The sequence below is a fragment of the Carcharhinus amblyrhynchos genome, chromosome 1 (genome assembly GCF_965287045.1).
Source record: "Carcharhinus amblyrhynchos chromosome 1, sCarAmb.v2.hapA, whole genome shotgun sequence".
NCBI lineage: Eukaryota > Metazoa > Chordata > Chondrichthyes > Carcharhiniformes > Carcharhinidae > Carcharhinus > Carcharhinus amblyrhynchos.
The window spans coordinates 107,706,012-107,729,606 of NC_137324.1; the positions used below are offsets into that span (position 1 = coordinate 107,706,012).

Consider the following 23,595-nt stretch of genomic DNA (forward strand, 5'->3'; position numbering starts at 1 on the left):
TCTAGGGGCTCTATCGCCATTTAGCCCCATTAAATTCTTAAGTACTTTTTTTGGTCATTGTACTGATTTCTTTAGTTCTGCATCATCAGATCATTCGTTTCCCATTATCTCTTGAATGTTCTTTGTGCCTTACATTGTGAAAACAGAAAGTTAAATGTCTCTGAAATGTCCTTAATCCAATTATAATTCCACTTTTCTGCTTCTACAGGGTCCATATTTACTCTGGATTAATACCTTCCTACTTACAAACGTATAGAAACATTTACAATCGGTTTTATACCACGTACTCGTCTAAATCTCACATTTTTCCTCAATTCTTGCTCCTCTTTTGTTGAATTTTAAAAATCCTCCCAGTCCACATGCCTTCTCTTTAGCAACATTAAAGGCTTCTTCTTTTAATCAAATGTAACCTTTAATTCCTTCTTAGCCATGAAGTCTGTACTTAAAATGAATGTATATTTGCTGCAAATTATGTTTTCATTCTTTAAATTTTACCCATTGCTTATCCACCATGGTTTTCTTTTCCCTCCTAGTTTTGTATTAAGTGCAAGATAATATTTATTACTGTTCAGTCAGTTTACCCTTCTGTAAAGATTGTAATTGGGTGCGCAAGCTCTGATCCTTGTGGCATTCTGTGATATCCTGCCATTTGAAAAGTGAATTGGTTACCCTTATTTTCTGTCAGTCAAGTGAACTTCAATCCATGCTGATATTTAGAATCATAGAAACCCTACAGTACAGAAAGAAGCCATTCAGCCCATGGAGTCTGCACCAACCACAATCCCACCCAGGCCCTGCCCCCATATCCCAACATGTTTACCCACTAATCCCTCTAACCTACACATCTCAGGACACTAAAGGCAATTTTAGCATGGCCAATCAACCTCACCTGCACGTCTTTGGACTGTGGGAGGAAATCGGAGCACCTGGAGGAAACCCACGCAGACACAAGAAGAATGTGCAAACTCCACACAGACAGCAACCCAGGCTGGGAATCGAACCCAGGTCCCTGGAGCTGTGAAGCAGCAGTGCTAACCACTATGCTACCATGTCGTCCCAAACCTCTTTTCCCAAGAGCCCTAATCTTGTGTAGCACCTTACCAAATTCTGAAAATCCAACCCTCATTGATTACACTCCTGAAAAGTATCTCTCCTGATGGGTCATGTTTTCTCAACTCTCAATTGGCTTGAATTCCAACGAGAATAAATAAAATGCTTCAAAGACAATCTGAATCTTGAAATACTGCAGCACTGACATTAATGACTAGGGGACCTTGCCGCCAAGGGTTCAAAATGGCAATGATTTATCCATCAAGTTGCATCATGCTTCAAGTTCAAGCATCTCAGTGATGAGGCAGAGCAGCAGCAGAGAAGAAAAGGAAGCAAAGTCTGTACTCCAGATCTCCCAATCTCAAGACACACTGATCTACATGCCCAAAGATTTGTGGGCCAAGAATCAGCCGTTCAGTCAGAAAATCCCTTTGCAGAAACTCATGATCCTGAGTAAGTGTCACCCTCAAAATTCTTGAAGCACAGCAATGATGGTAATGACTCTCTCAAATTGCTGTATTTACTAAACATGTTGCAACTTCCCAAATGCTGTTATCAAGACTGCAGTGCTGATCTATATTTAGGAAAGTATATCCTCTAAGCTGTGCAGCTGTACTGCAGTCCAAAAGTTCTAAGCAGGCTGCACACCAGGCATGTAAAAATACAGGTACTGTGCACTGACTTAAACAAATAGGTTAGGCACTTCAGTAAAAAAAATTTACAGGCAACATTGCTCAGGAATAGGCTCGAAAATTTCCACTCTTTCCACGCTGGATCACTGCATAAAATAACGAGAAGACTGTCTTATCTGTCTAGACTGGATGTAAAACCAGAAAACCACCCAACTGTTAAAAAATAGTGCACTTTGAAATGTACAAAATATTGTCCATTACTTCAAGTTGCAACGAGGGTTGGGTGCGTTTCAGTAAATCACTATGAAAGTCAGACATCAGTGTTTGACACCATGACTGAAAGTATCTTACTTACAGCTTGAGGCACTGAGATTTTGTACAATTACAAGGTTTCCTCGGCCGTGAGCCAGATTCTGATGCTGATGACCTATGTAAAAGGGAGAATTGGAGACAGAAAGATTAAAGGAAAAGTTATCTGAACTGGCTGATGAATAATGATATTTCTTAAAGTAGGAATTGTGGTTAACAAAACAGGATTAATTTCAACCCCAAAATAATTTTGGGATTAAGACAGGTATGCAGATTCCTTTCCATAATGTACAGTTTTCTCAAACTGTTCTTTTCACCTTAATTTTGCTTAAAAATCTATTTGCAATGACTATAAAATTATGGAATTGCTTCCTCAACCACTGTGGCAACATTGATGATTAAAGCATGTGTTTCAGTAAAGAACTAACGCTGATGTTTTCTCAATAAAAAATTCATGAATTATAGATAGAAACGTCACATCAATTTTTGATACATCAAATGACCTGACTCAAGACCACAAATGCGAAGACCCTTTATAAATGCAGCTTATGTTAATTTAGAAGGGAAATAAATATCAAAACATTAAACTTATATCCTTAAATTTAATTTTATAAACCACTTGAGAGGAAAGAAAAGTTATGCTCTGCATGGCCAAAACCTTGCAAAATTTGTAAGGCTAGTGATACTGCTTTACCTAAAAGGTGATGAATACAGAAGGCCTAGTAGGCAGAAATATACCAGTTAATACAGGCATAGATCCATTTCCCATCAATGTACTACTGATTCAGAAACTGAAAAATAAGGGACCTCTGAAATGTAGGTTCAAGGTAGTCAACAGCAGAGCTCTTTGATCAGTGCTGGGACCATGGGTGCTCACAATTTACATTAATGATTAGACTTGGGGTGTCAAAGAAATCAGTTTCTAAGACTGTGATAACAACAGATTTGAGGGGGGTTGGGAAATAGCCTAGTCTGAAGTAATAAATTACAAGATAACAACTTGCATAATTAGCAAAATAATTTCAACACAAGTGTCAGGTATTATAATTTGATAAGAAAAATAAGGAAGTCATTTTATCAATGACTTGGAAATGGGGGCTGAAGGGTGGGTTAGTAAATTTGCATCTGACACCAAGATTGGTGGAGTAGTGGACAAGATGGAGGGCTCTTGCAGGCTGCAAAGAAACATTGATAGGATGCAGAGCTGGACCATAAAGTGGCAGATGGAGTTTAATCCTGATAAAGGGGAGGATAAACTTGAATATGGATTACAGGGTCAACGGCAGGGTTCTAAGGAAAGTGGAGGAACAGAGAGATCTTGGGGTTCATATCCACAGACCTCTGAAGGTTGTCATTCAAGTGGATAGAGCCGTGAAGGCTCATAGTGCGTCAGCGTTTATTAACAGGGGGTTTGAATTTAAGAGCTGTGGGGTTATGCTGCAACTATACCAGACGTTGGTGAGACCACATTTGGAATAGTGTGTTCAGTTCTGGGCACCTCACTATAAGTAGTATGTGGAAGCATTGGAGAGAGTGCAGAGGAGATTTACCAGGATGCTGACTGGTTTGGAGGGTGGGTCTTATGAGGAAAGGTCAAGGGAAGTGGGACTTATCTCTTTAGAGCAGAAGATGATGAGGGGCAACTTAGAGGCTTATAAAATGGTGAGAGGGATTGATAGAGTGGACGTGCAGAGACTATTTCCTCAGGTGGATGTAGCTGTTACTAAGGGGCATAAATATAAGGTTCATGGTGGGGGATATAGGAGGAATGTCTGAGGTAGATTCTTCACTCAGTGCTTGGGGTGTGGAATAGACTGCCCACTGTTGTAGGGGAGTTGGACACTTCAGGAACTTTCAGGCGGTTATTGGATAGGCACATGGAGCACACTAGAATTATAGTGAGTGGGGTAGCTTGATCTTGGAATTGGACACAGCTCGGCGCAACATTCTATGTTCTATTTTATTTGGGAGACGAAGAATCAAAATGGGATTGAGGAATAAAGAGGTATGGAAGTGCAAGTACATGGATCACTAAAAACAGAGACAAAGGCATAAAAAGCAGAATGCTAATGTAGCATTAGACTAGGGAGGAGAATGGGGTAAGAATGGAGCATAAATGCTGAAATGGACTGTTGAGCCAAACTGCCCATTTCTATACTGTGCATTTGCTGCAATTCTATGCAACTCTGCAAATATTACTTAAGCTAACATTAAGGTTTTTTAATGACTTACCCATTGATTGGTAGCTTTGCTTGAGTCTGAATATTTGATGTTCCAGAAAAGCCATTATTACTGGATATCGAAACATATGAGGTTTGCTGTAGCTAATGAAAGGAAAAGTTAAATAACTTGCATATTGTGTCATTTGGCACATCCGTTTACTAGCATTTCAAATATTCCATAATAGTTTAAAAAACTTGTAAACTTTTTAGTTGACCAAATATATTATCTATTCTATAGACTCTGGAGCTGTTCCCACAAATTGGAGAATGGCAAATGTAACCCCACTACTTTTGAGTGAAAAAGGAGAATTACGGGTCAGTTGGCCTGACATCAGTATTATAAAAGACACGGTAACAAAATGTTTGGAAAGCACTAAAGCTTGGACAAAGCCAGCATGACTTTATGAAAGGCAAATCATGCTGAACAAATCTGCTAGAATTTTTTGAGGATGCAACTGGTAGAATAGAAAAGGAAGAACCAATAGATGTGGTGCTTTCAGAAGGCTTTTGATAAGTTGCCTTATGAGAGGTCAGTGGGCAAAATTAAAGCGCCTGGGATAGAGGGTAATGCACTGGCATGGATTGAGACTAGGTTGACAACAGATGGGAATAAACAGATCTTTGCCCAAGTGGCAGGCAGTGGACTAGTTGGTTACCACAGGGATTAGTGCTTGAACCCAGCTATTGATATATATAAATGACAGATGAGGGAACCAAATGACATTTCTAACTTTACTGACAACACAAAACTGGGCAGAATTGAGCTTTGAGAAGGATGCAATGAGGCTTCGAAGTTACTTAAACAAGTTGAGAGAGTTGAGAAACACATGGCTGATGCAGTACAATGCAACTAAACGTGAAGTTATACATTTTGGTGTGAAAACTGAAAGGAGGAGTATCTCAATGGTGCTATATTGGGAAGTGTTGATGTACAAAGGGATCTGGGTCTTGTTGTACGCCAGTCAATGAAAGTGGAGAAGCAGGTACAGTAAGCAATTAGGGAGGCAAATGGTGTGTTGGCCTTCATTGCAAGAGGATTCAAGTTCAGAAGTAGGAATGTCTAACTGTAGTTAAGACAGAGTCTGGGTAAGATTACACTTGGAGTACTGTGTGCAGTTTTGCTCCCCTACCTAAGGAAGGTTATACTTGCTATAGAGGGCATGTGGCCAAGATTCATTAGGCCGATTCCAGGATTGGCAGGACCGTCCTATGAGAAGAGATTGGTTTGACTGGGCTTATATTGACTAGAGTTCAGAAGAGATTGTCACACATAAAATTCTAGCAGGGTTGAACAGACTAGATGCAGGGAGGATATTTCCCCTGGCTGGGGAATCTAGAACCAGGGAATCTCAGACATAGGGTAGACCATTTAAGACTGAGGCGAGGAGAAATTTCTTCACTCAGAGTAGTGAATGTATGAAATTCTCCACCACAGAAGGCTATAGAGGACAAGCCACTGAATGCATTCAAGGGATACAATTTTTTGTGATTTTAATGGCATCAAGAGATATAGGAAGAAAGCAGGAATATGGCGTTGAGAGAGAGGAACAGCCATGATTATACTGAATGGTGGAGCAGGCTCGAGGAGCCAAATGGCCTTTTCCTGCACCTAGTTTGAATGTTTCTATGAAGAATTACTTCAACATACTTGAAAAGAGAAACAAAATGAGGGTTTGAAAATAGATAAGTCCCCTGGGCCAGACGGGATTTACCCTAGGATTCTCTGGGAGGCAAGAGAGGCGATTGCAGAGCCTCTGGCTCTGATCTTCAGGTCGTCGTTGGTCACAGGTATAGTGCCGGAGGATTGGAGGATGGCGAATGTTGTCCCATTGTTTAAGAAGGGGAACAGAGACTTCCCTGGGAATTATAGACCGGTGAGTCTTACTTCTGTTGTGGGTAAGGTTTTAGAAAAAATTATTAGGGATAGGATTTATAGTTATTTGGAGAGTAATGAATTGATTGGAGATAGTCAGCATGGTTTTGTGGAGGCTAGGTCGTGCCTTACTAACCTTATTGAGTTTTTTGAGAAAGTGACCAAAGAGGTGGATGGGGGTAAGGCAGTTGACGTGGTATATATGGATTTTAGTAAGGCATTTGATAAGGTTCACCATGGAAGGCTTCTGCAGAAAATGCAGATGTATGGGATTGAGGGTGATTTAGGTAATTGGATCAGGAATTGGCTGGCGGATAGGAGACAGAGGGTGGTGGTTGATGGTAAGTATTCGTCATGGAGTTCAGTTACGAGCGGTGTGCCTCAGGGATCTGTTTTGGGGCCACTGCTGTTTGTAATTTTTATAAATGATCTAGATGAGGGTATAGTTGGGTGGATTAGTAAATTTGCTGATGACACCAAAGTTGGAGGTGTGGTAGATAGTGAGGAAGGGTGTCTTAGTTTACAGGGGGACTTGGACAAGTTGCAGAGCTGGGCCGAGAGGTGGCGGATGGAGTTTAATGTGGAAAAATGTGAGGTAATTCACTTTGGCAGGAATAACATGTGTGGAGTATAGGGCTAACGGTAGGACTCTGAATAGTGTGGATGAACAGAGGGATCTAGGTGTATGTGTACATAGATCCCTGAAAGTTGGGAATCAAGTAGATAGGGTTGTTAGGAAGGCATACGGTGTCTTGGCGTTTATTGGTAGGGGGATTGAATTTAGGAGCTGCAGCGTCATGTTGCAACTGTACAAGACTCTGGTGCGGCCGCACTTGGAGTATTGTGTGCAGTTCTGGTCCCTACATTATAGGAAGGATGTGGAGGCTTTGGAGAGGGTGCAGAGGAGGTTTACCAGGATGTTGCCTGGTATGGAGGGGAGGTCCTATGAGGAGACACTGAGGGATTTGAGGTTGTTTTCGTTAGAAAGAAGGCGGCTAAGAGGGGACCTTATTGAAACATATAAAATGATTAGAGATTTAGATAGGGTGGACAGTGATAGCCTTTTTCCTCGGATGGAGAAAGGTAGCACGAGGGGGCATAGCTTTAAATTAAGGGGTGGTAGTTACAGGACGGATGTCAGGGGTAGGTTCTTTACCCAGAGGGTGCTGAGGGATTGGAATGCTCTGCCTGCTGCAGTTGTAAATGCGCCTAGTTTGGGGGTGTTTAAGAGATCCGTGGATAGGTTTATGGATGGAAAGGATTTGGTTTAGGTTAGAGGGTCATTGCTTTTTAACTGGTCGGCGCAACATCATGGGCCGAAGGGCCTGTTCTGCGCTGTAATGTTCTATGTTCTATGAAATATTTTTCAGTTTTCTCCTAAGTTTAAAATGGGCATCATCATGTATTAATCAAAGCAACTATTCAGCTGCTGTAAAGATCACTGCGTTCCCCATGACTTTCCACGACAAGCAGTCAATAACTAGGTAGTGTTGAGAAACCTGAATAATGTTTCCTTTCTATAAAACAGAGGGATTAATGCTATTTGTAGCATCACAATTTCTCTCTTTGCTGAGGTCAGCAGTGAAACCTGGGATATTTTGGGCTTTGATAAACATTAGAATGAGCACTTATAAATTTGGGCATCATTCATTTGCATGCATTTCAATAACAGAGAATGGAATCCTGATCCAGCCGGTCAATGTAACTTGTCTACCAAGAATGAAAGAAATAATCAATTTATATTTTCATGATTTCAGGACATTCAATGGCACTTCACTGCCAACGAAATTACTTTAGACATGTTGGAATGGGGGGGGTGGGAATTGGGGAGCTATTTGTTAACAATTGTTACACCTGAGCTGCTCAAACATTATACGTGCTAACGATTGAAGAGTTTACAGGATTAGTCAAGATGTTCCACAGCAATTTCTAGAAATACTGTTGTGTAGACTGAACTTAAGTTATCTTCAAGCTTAAATGAGATCAATAGTTTTAGGTAAATACTGGAATATTGCAGGTGCAATCTTTCACCAATACTGATGAAGCATCTTACCTGAAATACACTCTTCACAGATGCTAATAATATATACATAATTCCATTATTTAAGGAAAAAGAACAAGTTTAAAAAAACCCAGCAAATCTGAAACAAAGGCATTTATGGAGACAGAAAAACTGAAAATTCTGTAATCATGAGGTGCAATCAATGGCATGATGATATTCTAATTGAAATGTGTTGATTATCACAGCATGATAACCAGTGCTTGGTGTATGAACTAACATCTTACGTTGTTTTCAAGGCAAGGACAAGTATCAACAGGGAGCAAAAGCCATTGTTCTCCTGATCACAGATACACAATACCAAGAAAAATATAAATAATTAGAGAATCATGATTACAAATATAGCCAATGGCTGCTTTTATACCATACAAAACCAATGCTCCTTCCATTTGGGCATGACCTTCAACAAGCCTTAATAGGTTTAATTTCCATTTGCAGTACATTGCATGATATAGTGGAATCCAAAAGTGCTGGAACAGAATCTTATGTAGCGTGACAGCAGCTTGAGTTTCAAAAACAAAAAATTAAATTAAGTTGCACTGATCTTATTTTATGAAAGCAGCTCCATTTCTGAAAGTCCGAGCAAAATAATTCTTCCACTTGCCTGTGTAACGTATTGAGCTGGGACAACCGCATAGCCCATGCTGCCAGTTCCAGGTGCTGGTGCCAGAACTGTGCCTGGTGGGAGATTTGTTAAATTAGGTTGGATCTGTGGCAGTGCAGTTGCAGGCATAATGAGTCTCTGTTGGGGCTGGCTGGTGGTGACTATTTGTGCAGTGCTGCCGATGGGTTTAGGAACCACCTAAAGCCAGAAGTTTAAAAAAAACAAGTGTCTTAAAAGTTTGAATATTAGCCACTGAGAAATAGAAAGTTATGTTTGGGTTGTACACAAACACAAAAGCATTCTTTTTAAATCACGAATTAGCTTAATCCGAGTTCAAATTGCCCGAATTAAAGGAAACTTCAGCAAGGGACAAAGAACTCTCATTTTGGGAGAGGTTTGCAATAACCGTTAAAGATTACGTCTCATTACTTCATAGGCTAAAAACTGTGCAAACTGGAGGGAAAGGGGAAGGCTTTTCAGGCTGAAAGAAAATAGAGTGCTGCCTCCCATGGGATTGCAATTATTGACATAGACTTGGGTATAATTTCAAACTTTACAGATGACATGAAAATTGGAATAGCTAGATAGAAACTCAAAATTCAGTAGGACGTGCACGAACTGATGAAAGGTGCAGACACACAGCAAATGAAACTAACAGAGTGAAATGATTTTGTCCAGAAGTATGGGAACAGACATTATAAACTAAATTATATGATCTTAAAGGGTGCAGGAACAGATGTGGGTTAATATGCATAAATCTTTTACCCTTGGCCTTGTAAACCAAAACAGAAAATACAAAAGCAATGAAGTTATGGTAAATCTTTATAAATTGATGGTTAGGACCCAGCTGGAGTACTGTGGCCAATTCCAGGCACCACACTTTTGTATGGATGTCAAGACCTTGGGCAGGGTGCAGAAACAATTTACTAGAATGATCAGGAATGAAAGGTTTCCACTATGTAGAGTGACTAGACAAAGGGTTATTCTCCTCAGGACAGAAAATGTTAGGGAGATTTTTAAGAATTGTTGAAAATCGCAAAAACTTTAATGGAATAAATAAGTTAAAACTGCTACTAGTGGCAAAAAGGTAATGACGAGAGGATACAGATTTTAAATGAATGGCAAAAGAACAAGAGGATGAAAGTAACATGGCACTGGAAAAAATGCTCTACAAAGAAATACTGGTATAGTACACCTGTATAATGATATAAATTTATGGTTAACATCTTAACTCTGTTGTGTTTAAAATGTTGGGTCAAACAAAACAGTCACCATTTTCCAAAACCTCATTAAACTCGTGAACAGTTATTGGAATTGCAGTTTCAGTGACATGGCTGACAGCACTGTAGATGGCTGTGTTCTCAGCCCCCTACTATACTCCTTATGCACCTATGACTGTGTAGCCAAATTCCCCTCCAATTCGATTTTGAAGTTTGCTGACGGCACCACCGTAGTGGATCAGATCTCGAACAATAACGAGACAGAGTACAAGAACGAGAAAGAATCTGGTGAACTGATGCAGCAACAATAATCTCTCCCTCCATGTCAACAAAATGAAGGAGATTTTCATCAACTTCAGGAAGCGTAAAGGAGAACATGCCCCTGCCTTCATCAATGGGGATGAAGTAGAAAGGGTCAAGAGCTTCAAGTTTTTAGGTATACAGATTACCAACAACCTGTCCTGGTCCCCCATGCTGACACTACAGTTAAGAAAGCCCACCAGAAGACTAAGGAAATTTGGCATGTCAGCTACGACTCTCACCAACTTTTACAGATGCACCATAGAAAGCACTCTTTCTGGTTATATCACAGCTTGGTATGACTCCTGCTCTGCCCAAGACCGCAAGGAATTACAAAAGGTCGTGAATGTAGCCCAAACCATCACGGAAACCAGTCTCCTATCCACTGACTCTGTCTACCCTTCCCACTCCCTCAGCAAAACAGCAGCATAATTAAGGATCCCACATACCCCAGTCATTCTCTCTTCCACCTTCTTCCATCAAGAAGGAGATACAAAAGTCTGAGGTCACATACCAACCAACTCAAGAATAGCTTCTGCTGCTGTCAGGCTTTTGAATGGACTTGCCTTGCATCAAGTTGACCTTTCTCGACACACTATGACTGTAACACTACATTCTGCACTCTCATTTCCTTCTCTATGCTTTGCCTGTATAGCGCGCAAGGAGAAATACTTTTCACTCTAACACACGTGACAATAATAAATCAAATCAAATATGAATGTACTAACTTATTACTCACATTTTTTATGCCCTGTGCTGGCGCAATTGGGACAGACATTCGAACTTGTGGATTCAGTACTACCGTCTTGGCTGTTCAAAGGAGACAAAAATGTGTTACAGAACAGGAAAAGGTGGAAAGATTACTTTAAATATAACTTTGCAGAACACAACATCTGATCCTCACTAAAAAGCTATGAAATCATATATTGCTCTGAATATAATTTATAATTACTGGCAATATAGAGTACAAGCATTTTCTATATCATTGGAAAACATATTTTGAAAACTGCTAGGAGTTTGAACACTCACAGGATTAAAATGTTTTTAAAAAAAGTAAAGTTGCTCTGGTTCATCACCAGATGCTTTGTGTAAAGAAAACAAAAACTATTTACAATCCTGTTCAACTATGGGTCCAGAGAATTGGTAAAAATTTCATATACACCCATTGGGAAAGTGTAGATGAGACAATCCATTCAGACATCCATGCTTCCCTTTCCATGCAAATCTATAGGACCTTCATTGTAACATAAGAACATAAGAAATAGGAGCAGGAGTAGGCCATCTAGTCCTTCGAGCCTGCCCCGCCATTCAATAAGATCATGGCTGATCTGTCGTGGCTCAGTTCCACATTCCCGCCCTCTCCCCATAACCCTTAATCCCCTCTCTTATCAAAAACCCATCAACCCGTGTTTTAAAAATACTTAGCAAGGTAGCCTCCACCACTTCAATGGGCAGAGCATTCCAGAGATTCACCACCCTTTGAGTGAAGAAGTTCCTCCTCAACTCCGTTCTAAACCGCTCCCCCTTTATCTTGAGGCTGTGCCCCCTAGTCCTACTGTCCTTTCTGAGCAGGAAGAGTCTCTCCGCCTCTATCCTATCCATCCCATTCATCATCTTATACGTCTCAATGAGATCTCCCCTCATTCTTCTAAACTCTAACGACTACAAGCCTAGTTTATTCAGCCTCTCCTCATAGCTCAACCCCCTCAACTCCGGCATTAGCCTAGTAAACCTCCTCTGCACTCTCTCCAAGGCCAAAATATCCTTGCGTAAGTACGGCGCCCAAAATTGCACACAGTACTCCAGCTGCAGCCTCACCAATGCCCTATACAGCCGCAGCAAGACCTCCCTACTTTTATATTCAATCCCCCTCGCTATGAAGGCCAGCATCCCATTCGTCTTCCTGACCACCTGCTGCACCTGCAAGCTGGGTTTTTGTGACTCATGCACAAGGACCCCGATGTCCCTCTGCACTGTCGCCTGCTGCAGTTTTTCGCCACGTAAGTAATAATCCTTCCTACCATCATTCCTACCAAAGTGGACCACCTCGCACTTGCCAACATTAAATTCCATTTGCCAGTTCCTGGCCCATTCGCCCAGCCTATCTAGATCCTTCTGCAAACTCTCCACACCCTCCGCACCATTTGCCATTCCACCAATCTTGGTGTCATCAGCAAATTTCGACACCATACACTCGGTTCCCTCCTCCAGATCATCTATATAAATGGTAAATAGCTGAGGCCCCAGCACCGACCCCTGGGGCACTCCACTAGTCACCAAACGCCAATCTGAATAGCACCCATTGACCCCCACTCTCTGCCTCCTATTTGACAACCAATCCTCTATCCACTTAACACCCTACCCCCAACTCCATGTCCCCTGACCTTCTGCAATAACCTCTTGTGAGGTACTTTGTCAGACGCCTTCTGAAAATCCAGAAAGACCACATCCACCGGCTCTCCTCTATCCACCGCCCTAGACACATCCTCATAGAACTCCAGTAAATTTGTCAGACACAACTTGCCTTTAACGAAACCGTGCTGCGTCTGCTCTATCAAGCAATTCCCCTCAAGATGCCTCGCTATTTCCTCCTTGATGACGGATTCTAACATTTTACCTACAACAGACGTTAAACTAACCGGCCTATAATTCCCTGCCTTTTGCCTGGCACCCTTCTTAAACAACGGCTTAACATTAGCCGTTTTCCAATCTTCCGGCACTTCCCCGGAATCCAGCAACGTCTGGAAAATAACCACCAAGGCATCCACTATCACCTTCGCCATTTCTTTCAGAACCCTCGGATGCATTCCATCCAGTCCTGGCGACTTGTCCACAATCAGCCCCTCCAGTCTGTCGAGCACCGCCTCTCTAGTAACAGTAATGTCATTAAGACCCTCCAGTCCTACCACCTTTCCATCTCTAACACCCGGCAAATTATTCATGTCCTCTTCCGTGAAGACCGAAACAAAAAAGTTATTCAAGACCTCAGCCATATCCCCATCCCCTACCACTAAGTCCCCCTTCTCATCCCCTAAGGGAGCAATGTTCACCCTAGCCAGCCTCTTCCTTTTTATATATTTATAAAAACTCTTGCTATCCTTTTTTATATTAAGCGCTTGCCCAGCTTCATAGTTTCTCCTACCCTTCTTTATCAAATTCTTTGTCAATCTTTGTTGACATTTAAACCTCTCCCAATCCTCTTCTCGCCCACTACTCTTAGCTACTCTAAACGCCTCCGCTTTTAATTTAACACTTTCCTTCACCTCCTTCGTTATCCACGGCTTATTACTTCTCCTCCTACGGTCCTTTTTGACCATCGGAATAAATTTCTGCTGAGCACCAAGAAAGATCTCCTTAAAGATCCTCCACTGCTCCTCAGCAGACCTACCTTCCAACGTGCTCCCCCAGTCCACATTCGCCAATTCTTCTCTCATCCTACCGTACTCCCCTCTGTTCAAACAAAGGACGCGTGTCCAGGAACCCACTTTCTCCTCCTCCACCTGCACCAGAAACTCCACCATACAATGATCACTCTCCCCAAGAGGATCCTTCACCGCAAGGTCCAAGATAGCTCGCTCCCTCGTCGGCTCCAACACACACTGTTCAAGGAAACTATCCCGGCAGCGTTCCAAGAACTCCTCCTCGAGCCCACCGCATCCAACATGGGTTGACCAATCAATATGTAGATTGAAATCCCCCATAATTACGGCCGTCCCATTCCTGCACCCAACTGCCCCTTGAACGAACTCATGACCTTGCCTTCCATTTTCCTTGCCCCGATTTAATTTCACATGCTCAGGAATAACTTTTTAAAATTCACTTTGCATCTTCCACATTTCTATAAATGTCTCCTATTATTCACCCCTTCTCAGGATTGAAAGGCTGACCTTTTCATTTAACTCTATCTTGACAGAAGAATCAGCCTTGCTGGTCTTCTTGATAATGCTTTTCTGGACTTGTGCTTCAATGACCAAAATGAATGCAGTACTCAAAATATGGCCTGATCAGAGCAGTGTATGACATCTCAGTTTTATGCTTTTGTATTTGGCAATATAGCTCAGTATTCATAAATAGAAGTGTGAAATGCAGATAGAAACTTGAAGGTTAGAAAGTAGAGGATATTAACACATCTTTCTTGGGCTGGAAGGATGCGGCGTCAGTGTTCAAAACAATGCACTTTTATGGACTGGGCCATTATTGTCCAAAAATCAATATTTAAAATTCATGTGATAAATTTGAATGACTAAAAATTAACTTTTACAATCGTGGAGTTTCATTACTTCAGATTTTAAAAATTGTTGACAATCTTGAAAAAATAAAAATGCAATTAATTTAAAATGTTTTCTTTTTTATCTCAATCTCGTTCATAAAATCAGAGTGTTCCTACAGCACAGAAAAAGTCCATTTGGCCCATCAAGGTCGTATCAACAACAATCCCACCCAGGCCCTAACCCCATAATCCCACATATTTACCCTGCTAATTTCCCTGACACTAAGGAGCAATTGTGCATGGCCAATCTACCTAACCTGCACATCTTTGGACTGTGGAATTTTTGAAACTTTGGAATTTCCTTCTGTTTCATTTTCTTTACATTGTGTTAAATAATACGGTACATCCCTTTTCAGAATTGGTGCTGCACATTAACAATTCTTTAACCAGGCTGGTTAGGTCACAGTTACTTGTCTATTCACACAGGTCCCAAGTCACCTCTCAAAGGTGCAGTGTGCTAAATTATCTCTCTTCTATGCAAATTCCAGAACTAATGTAGAGTGAGGTTTGAGTGTTGTCAGAATATATGTGGAAGTGATCAACATGTCTGTGCATGACATCATCAAGGGCAATCAAGTAGGTGAAAGGGAAAAAGCAAATAAGGGGCACCTGAGGCAACATTGCAAAGTCAGAAAGTGTTATTTCTGAAGATATTTACCTATGATAAGCTTATGCAAATGGAAGCAAGCAGGGCTTTCCAACTGAGATGGGCTGTGAGGCCAGGATGGAGACTGCACAAAGACTGTGTCGAGGACAAGAATAATGTGCTACAGTCATAATGTGTGGCATTTATGATTTGGATTAGAGTTGTTTCAGTGCATTGACTGGGTTAGAAACATGATTAGAGACTTAAATGCATTCAGTTTTGAAAGTTAGATTGATATAGCTGTCGCACATGAAAGCTTGACTGAATTCCAAACCTACTAATGGATTGAATTCAGCTGGGGTTATTTATGCAGCTGCTCAGAACTGTTGAGATTGTTCATCTTGATAGTTTTATGACCACCAAATATAATTTTTAAATGGTTTCTGAATGACTTTACACATTCACAAACATCAAGACTTCCCAATATTATAAAAGTTCTGTACATAAGCGATATTGGGGGGAGTGGAAATAGGCAGGTGGGTGAATGGGCATGAGAGGGGTGAAGGGGTAGGAGTGAGGGTTGAGGAGACTCTCATCCACAGACTGGACCAATATCCAAGTGAAAGGAGACAGGCCTAACCTGGCTGCCATGGAATCCATCAACCTGTTTCCTCCTTTGACCTACTGCCATAGATGGCAAGCCCAACTCCACACCCACTACTCCCTTCCACCATGAAAATAGCATCAGCAGGAAGAAATAGCGTGATATTAGGAAATCTCCAAAGTCCCATTTCCAGCCTCAAAGATGAAAAGCAAACCACAAAAGTTTTCATACATTTTAAAAATTTATTTTCTAGTAGAAAAACGTTTGCATCAAAATTACTAAAAATATGAGACATATCTTCATGAGCTCTCTGGCTGAAGTTATGTCCTTGATGGATATGTGCAAACACAGTAAAAATCCTAAGGCAAAGTGTTGTGCCCGTTTTAAAGCTATTGCTAAGGTGATGAGGCAGGCCCAATTCTACCTCAGCAGAATGGGGATTGAACTAGAAATATATGGGCCAATAAATGAATTTACAGATGAAATATTCACTCCTCACCTAGAACTATGATTACTCCTTGTAAAGTTACCACTAACCTCTTCCCAAATCTTGTACCTGTTGTACCATTGGTTGGAAAGATTTTGTTCTCAATAGACACCAAACAATTCCAAGATCAGAAAATTGACATTTCAGAAATATTTTAATATTGATTATTAAACCCCATGACACAAAGGAATTCCAGTAAGTACATTTTTTGTTGCTCAAACCTTGTGATAATGGTTGTGTGTTGGTGCTGGAGCTGACTGCCTGAGGGGAACTGCTGGCCGTCGTTGCAGTAACTAGGCGCACGTAATGAAACTTGCTGCCTGGTACTTGAATCTGCTGAACGTTGGGTGGTGTTGCCAGAGGAATGATGGTTTTGAACTGGGTGGCATTCACTGTTCCCATTGTTAATGTTTGGGCAGCTGGTTTCACTGTCTGCTCAGGAAGTCCACAGATAATGTTCAGTTAAAAACAGATCATGGTATACTTTATAAACTAGAATTTTCAAAACTGACAAAACAATTGCATTACCTGAAAATCTTTAAAGAGGGTTACTTACCAGGCCATTTCAAAAAAAGACTTTCAAAAATCGTATAATTTGTGCAATTAAATAAATTTACTTTTCTGCTTCAGCTTTAAAAGTGCTTTTGCATTTAACCTCAGCACCAGCAGGTCTCATGGCACTGCTTATTCGCCATTCAGAAAATAATCAGCATAACCAAAGTTTGGCAGTGAAATCATTGCAGAAAATGACAATATGCACAGCTTTCTATATATAATTAGAAAATGTCCCATGCAAACAGATGTGGTGAAGGGAAATAATTGTGGTATTAGGTGAAATGAGATTGAAGGATTGGGGGAACATTTGGAGAAACACAATACACAGAATATAATTCAGCCCCAATTTTAAGGTGATACATTGACATAATTTGCAGTTGCAGATAAACTTGCAATAATTTTGGAAGCAGAAACATAGAGATGGTTGGATTGGATGAGTAATGGTGAGACAAAAAATTCTACGGCATCAGTGTTGGTCCCATTATAAACATGAACATACTATGAACATAGAAATTTATGAAATTATGAAACTTATGAAGCTAATGCAAGTGACTAGAATGTCAATGGGAACTAAGTTGTTACATACAGGAAGTGTGTACAGAACAAATTTAATACATTACAAATTGCAGGAGTTACAATGTTTACGACAGTTATCCGGAATTGCAATTAACATATATACAATACAATGCTTGATATTTGGGTTTAGGAGTACAAGAAAAGTAATTGATCTATTAAGTTTGCTCTTCCTACAAAATCACTGTAGTGGTTTTTTCCAAATTCATATAAAAAATTGTAGCAAGTTATGCTCAAACCATAACAGTCATATTTCCATTACTAACATGCATTTATAGAGTGCCTTCAACACAGTAAAAATCCTAAGGCACTTCAAAACCTAGAAACTGATTGAAATAGGACAGTAGCTGAAAGTATGGTTTAAAATCTCAGGTTTGAGGAAGTTTTTAAAGGATGGGGATAGTGAGTGAAGGGAGCAGCTTTAGGAATCCAGCAAAACAAGAAAGGGAAAAAAAGCACATCCAACAAGGGCTGAAGGACTTGAAGGTTATAAAACCATTGAGTACCAATTTCCAAAATTGCTTATACCAACAAAATAGCTTTCTTAGCTGTTTAGGCTAAAATGATAGAAGAGAACAGTAGAACGTGGCCTAGATTATTCCACTTCTAAATACAGATGGCACTGTAATCAAGAAACATGACGGTAGAGCTTAAACTACAAAATGTTTATGGTTTTGTACTGCTGCAAGATCAAATAGTGGGCGTTTTCTGTGGGGTACATGGAGTCCTGCTGTTTGACCCTCCTCTGTTGCAGAGGGCTTCATTTGAAGTTTGTCAACAACTGGATATTCAACCAGCAAAGTTAGTGTTTGAACACGTATCCAGCTTCTCCCCAAATAGCAACTCAGCCATATATGGCTAAAACACTTCAGCAGGGTAGAATGATTAAACATGTCTACTTTTGTTTCTTGACCACGTGACTTTCATCTCTATCAGTTAATTATTTTCTCTTTCTCTGCTGACATTTCATTCTGCACCAGCTAAACTGCATTGAGTTTTGTTCTCTTTTTCAGCTCATTTATTTTTCATGTTTCTCTCTCTTCAAAAACATTTTTTGTTACAACTGTGACCAGATAGCAACACCAGTTTCAGAACTCAGGTAATCTAATGAAATAGAAATAATAGCACTGGGGTACAAAGCAGCTGGAGTTTGGTGGGAAGGATGGAGTAATAGGTTTAGTAGTAAGTTAGACAGTCTGGTCACTTCCAGCTACTGGATTTCCATAATCCAGGGAGGCTGCAGTGTTATCATCCTCAACACAAGCCCAACGTAGGCTCCTTTTTTAAAAATGCTAACACAAAGTTGTTGCTCATGCTTCAAAATAGGTGCGCAAGCCCATCTGCAAGTCCTTGAAGCTATGGAGAGAAGTCATTTCTAAAACAAAAATCATGCTGACTGAAAATCTGATCTGTTAGAAAAATTAAACAGCTAGTGTTCACACCCACTTCTAAGAATTCAGCTTTCCCCTCAAATCGGGCCCTATATTATGGATTGAAAAAGAGTCTGAGAAACATTCACCTGTGGTTTACTAATGAGGTTAAGGATCGCATTAGATTAAAAGAAGCTTACTTTGAAAAGAATGGAATGAGACTGAGGTATGGGAGTGTTTTAGAAACAGCAAAAGGTTTTAGGGTGAGATGACCCTTAATCAGAACTGAAGATATTTCAAAACGCAAGAGATTTTAACGCTGTGTAAAGTGGGACGAGAGGACAGATGAAACAAAAGAGGTCTGTGATAGCAAGCAATATTAAAACAGCAAAATACTACATGCTGCAAGAGCCAAATGGATATAGTAAATAAACAAAAGTCGCGTCCAAATGAGACATCATCAGCTACATAGCAGCTGCCTGAATACAACATGAATAGGTAAAGAAAGGAACATGATAAGACTAAACCTGCAAATTGAAAATTAAAAACAGATGTTCTGTGTGTTCAAGGAACAGCACCGTATTTTTCAACTTTTAGACTTCAATATTGAGTACAATTTAACTTTTGTCTTCATCCTGTTCCATGCGTTTTTTTTCCCTTTTGACTATGATGGAAGAAAATCTGCTATCCTTACCTCGCCTATGGCTACATGCCCACAGAAACATGATTAACTCTTAAGTGCCCTCCAATGGCCTAGAACGCCACTCAGTTGTATGAAAGCACTACACAGCGTAGGCCAAAGAGAGAGCTTGAGAGCTAACCTTATTTGGAGACTTCAGTGGTGAGATAGCAATCTTGTTGGCTGTCTGTTGTGCTGCAGAGGTGAGATTGGACCCAATAGTACCACCTTCAGAAATGGTGATAGTATTTGGGGCAGTTCCAAGTGCATTCTGAGGAAGAACTCTACCTGCAAAATATCACAAAACCAAAAGTAAATAGATTTGAATACTTGTATACATATTCTGTAGGATAAAGTTCACGTTAAAAAAAATTGATGAATCAGAGAACACTGGTAGAATGACCTGTTATAAGGTTCTTGTTGTGGACGGGTTTGGCAATGATGAATTTTGTGATCATTGATCCCGCAGAAGTAGGTGTGCACTTCTTGGCAATCTGCAAAACACATGAACTTCTGTAAATAGCAGAGTAGCAGACTTTAGGCAAAATTCAGAGTTCAATTATGTCACTGAATTCCAATATGCCTCACTACCACATGGCACTGGACAGTTGGAAACCTCCTCTACTCCCCCCTAACCCCCTCAAAAGTAATGGATATAGATCTGGCACAATTCAAAATGTATTTAAGATTCTCTAGAATATTTGTTTGATTTCTTCAATATCAATTTTTCTCCCGTTTGACTTATTGTTCAATTTAGTTCATTTGTGTTCTTTTGACAGATATCTTTGATTAAAAGTAGACAGAAATCCTACCAGGACAATTGACAAGGGAGGAGACAATAAATTTGAGCAAAAGATTTGTGAAAATAGTTGGAACACAGAAAGAACAATGACTTTCTGCAGTAAATCGGTATGGGGATGGAGGAGAAAGGGAGGAATTCAATACATGCTTCATGTAAGAAGATTCAAGCTGCATGTTAATTTAGCCTAAAAAAAGTGATTTTTTAAAATTTGTGTCACAAGTAGCATTAATACTGCAATGAAGTTACTGTGAAAATCCCCATGTCACCACACCGGCACCTATTTGGGTACGCTAAGGGAAAATTTAGCACGACCAATGCATCTAACCAGCACGTCTTTCGGAATGTGGGAGGAAACCCATGCAGACACGCGGAGAATTTGCAAACTCTGCACAGTGACCCAAGCAGGGAATCGTACCCAGGTCCCTGGCACTGTGAGCAGTGCTAACTACTATGCCATGATCCATAATTGCTGAACCTTCAGTCCAACCAATGTATGCTGGCCTCAAATCCAAACAAACTTTTCATATATTGATGAAATGCGTAACGCAAGTAAATGAAATAATGTAATTCTTTTGAATATAATAGAACCTTCAGTATTCATAGTCTACCAGAATGAGCGTGTGTGTAACCTAAGCTAATATCGTCTCATTGCACTGTGCCTAACATTAACCTCCTCTGTCCAATACAAATCAATCTCAGCCTATAAGACTCAATTCAAACATTGTCTGCACTAGCCCTTATTTCTAACTAACATGTTGCTATGCTATGTAAGCATTGCCAAATGTTATGCTTCTTCCCAATCTGCTTATTTGCTTTCAGTGGTAAAATTAAGTTTCACTGTTTAGTCATTCAAGTTCTTCAAACATCTCAAAAGACATTACATTGAATAGTAAATCCAACATGATGGAAATGATGTGGGCCCCACTAGAACCACTTATCTCCAGACTTCATTCCAGCCTTGGGCCAAACATGGACAAAAAAGTTGAATTACTGAGCCTTGGCAAGGGTGACTGCTCTTCACATCAAGATAACATTTGACCGAGTGCAGTATTAAAGAGCCCTAAATAGAAAAACTGAAGTCAATGAGAATTGTGTGTGGTGTGCACACGGTATGTGTGCACTGTGTGTGGTTCCTCAGGGTAGTGTCTTGTGGCCCAATCATCTCTAGCTGCTTCATCAGTGATCTTTGCTCCAGCAGTACAGACTGCAATCAGTAAGGATAGGCAACACCACCACCTCCATGATCATCATCAACACCAGTGCCCCACAAGGCTGTGTCCTCCTTCCCCTACCATACTCCTTACACACGTGACTGGGGCAAAATTCCCTTTCAACTCAATTTTCAAGTTTGCTGATGACATCATTGTAGTGGGTCGGATCACAAACAATGATGAGGCACAGTACAGGAAACAGTTAGAGAATCTGGTGAACTGGTGTGACAACAATAATCTATCCCTCAATGTCAACAAAATGAAGGAGATAGTCATCGACTTCAGGAAGCATAGTGGAGAACATGCCCCAGTTTACCTCAATGGGGACAAAGTAGAAATGATCAAAAGCTTCAAGTTTTTAGGTGTCCAGATCGCCAACCACCTGTCCTGGTCCCCCTCCCATGCCGACACTATCGTTATGAAAGCTCACCAATGCCTCTACTTTCTTTGAAGACCAAGGAAATTTGGCATGTCTGCTACGACTCTTACCAACTTTTACAGATGCACCATAGAAAGTATTCTTTCTGCTGTATCACAGCTTGGTATGACTACTGCTCTGACCAAGACTGCCAGAAACTACAAAGGGTCATGAATGAAGCCCAGTCCATCACGCAAACCACCCTCCTATTCATTGGCCATCTAAGCTTTTTGCTGCCTCAGAAAAGCAGCCAGCAAAATCAAGGACCCCATGCACCCCAGACATTCTCTCTTCCACCGGGAGTCTGCAATCATGTACCAACCAACTCAAGATCAGCTTCTTCCCTGCTGCCATCAGATTTCTGAATCTATCTTGCAGTAAATTGATCGTTTCCTACTCCGTGGCTATGATTGTAATACTACATCTGCGCTCTCTCCTTTCCTTCTTCACGAATGGTATAAATTTGTCTGTATAGCATGCAAAAAACAATACTAATACACATGACAATAATAAAATCAAATCAAAATCATTAGGCCAGAAGTGAGGATGTCCACTGATGAAGCAAATTCATCTCAAATTGCAACTATTTGAAGCAACGAAACAGAAATTGCAGGGCTAGAAAGATCATCTCCCTTTCTCCACAATTGACAACATATCTTCAACTGTCATAGCTGTACATTCCAGTATTCCATCCCAAGCTTATTCATCTTTCAAACCCCCTTTTCTTTCTTAAAAGCCACCCATTTGATCTATTTTTTTGCTGCCACTCTAACATCTCCTCCTGTGGGTTTACATCCATGACGCACCTTGGAATTCTCCTGCACATTAATTTTGCAATACAAATGGAAGTTGTTCTGAAAATGCTGCATTTTATTTTTTTTTATACCTGCAGAAAGCTTTGCACACACTTTCTAAATATGAGTCAACGTACTCTGCAAGGGTTGTCTGTCAGAGGTTAGAAGAGGAAATCCTCCAGCGTATATCAATACTCACAGGGTGAACACAACCCTAACATCCTATACACTGATCAGCTCAAAATATCTGTGATATTACTGACACTATATTCACATTTCTCTTCATCATTCAAAATTAGTTTACCACTACTCATAATCACTTGTTTCAAATAGTCATAGTAAACTTTAAATGTAGTTACTGACAATGTAATTTCAATGTAAATGAAATGGAATTACTTCACAAGATTAAAATTCTGATAGCCAACTAAATTTTCAGGCTTAGCTAATATACAGGCAATAGAGACTCTGATTTGCGAGACACTAGTATTTCTTGCAGGCCTAAAACTGCTAAAAGATTGGAAACAGATTATTCAAAAAAAGTGACAGAACAGACACAGGCAACCACAGGGTCATGAGTCATACTTCAATTTTGTGCAAATTAAAGGAACTGACAGGAGTAAACTTGAGGAACATTAGTACATTATATAAATCTGTATTAACTGCTGTTAATTAAAGAACATCCTGCTGGAATAACCCACTCTGATTGAGGAGGTGACAACCCAGTCACCTATAGCAAATCCCATAACATTGGCTTCCAAAATATATTTTGTGAATGACGCTGAAGTTGTCTAAGGTGAAGTTTAAAGAAGCCCAAGAATATTTTTGGAAGACTTTATGTTCCATGTGTATTGTGAATGCAAAGCAGCAATCAATAAAGCTATTTGATGATTGGCTGAACTATTTTGTCAAAATTTAGGATGCAGAGGAAATCACATCAAACCTGCAATGTTCTATTCAGACAACACCAAATATAAGTC

The 23,595-nt window shown here is 40.3% G+C and overlaps 1 protein-coding gene across 2 annotated transcripts in view; it reads right to left on the reverse strand.

The window, feature by feature from the left end:
* The window catches only part of lin54 (lin-54 DREAM MuvB core complex component), a 70,427-nt gene that overhangs the window by 24,639 nt on the left and 22,193 nt on the right, over positions 1–23,595 (reverse strand). For both annotated transcript variants that reach the window (XM_080190465.1, XM_080190457.1), the window contains exons 3-9: positions 19,797–19,887; positions 19,536–19,681; positions 16,438–16,648; positions 11,009–11,079; positions 8,750–8,947; positions 4,224–4,315; positions 2,038–2,109 (exon numbers count right to left, since the gene is read on the reverse strand). In XM_080190465.1, the coding sequence (XP_080046591.1) occupies positions 2,038–2,109; positions 4,224–4,315; positions 8,750–8,947; positions 11,009–11,079; positions 16,438–16,648; positions 19,536–19,681; positions 19,797–19,887 (881 nt within the window). The remainder of the gene's footprint in view (positions 1–2,037; positions 2,110–4,223; positions 4,316–8,749; positions 8,948–11,008; positions 11,080–16,437; positions 16,649–19,535; positions 19,682–19,796; positions 19,888–23,595) is intronic.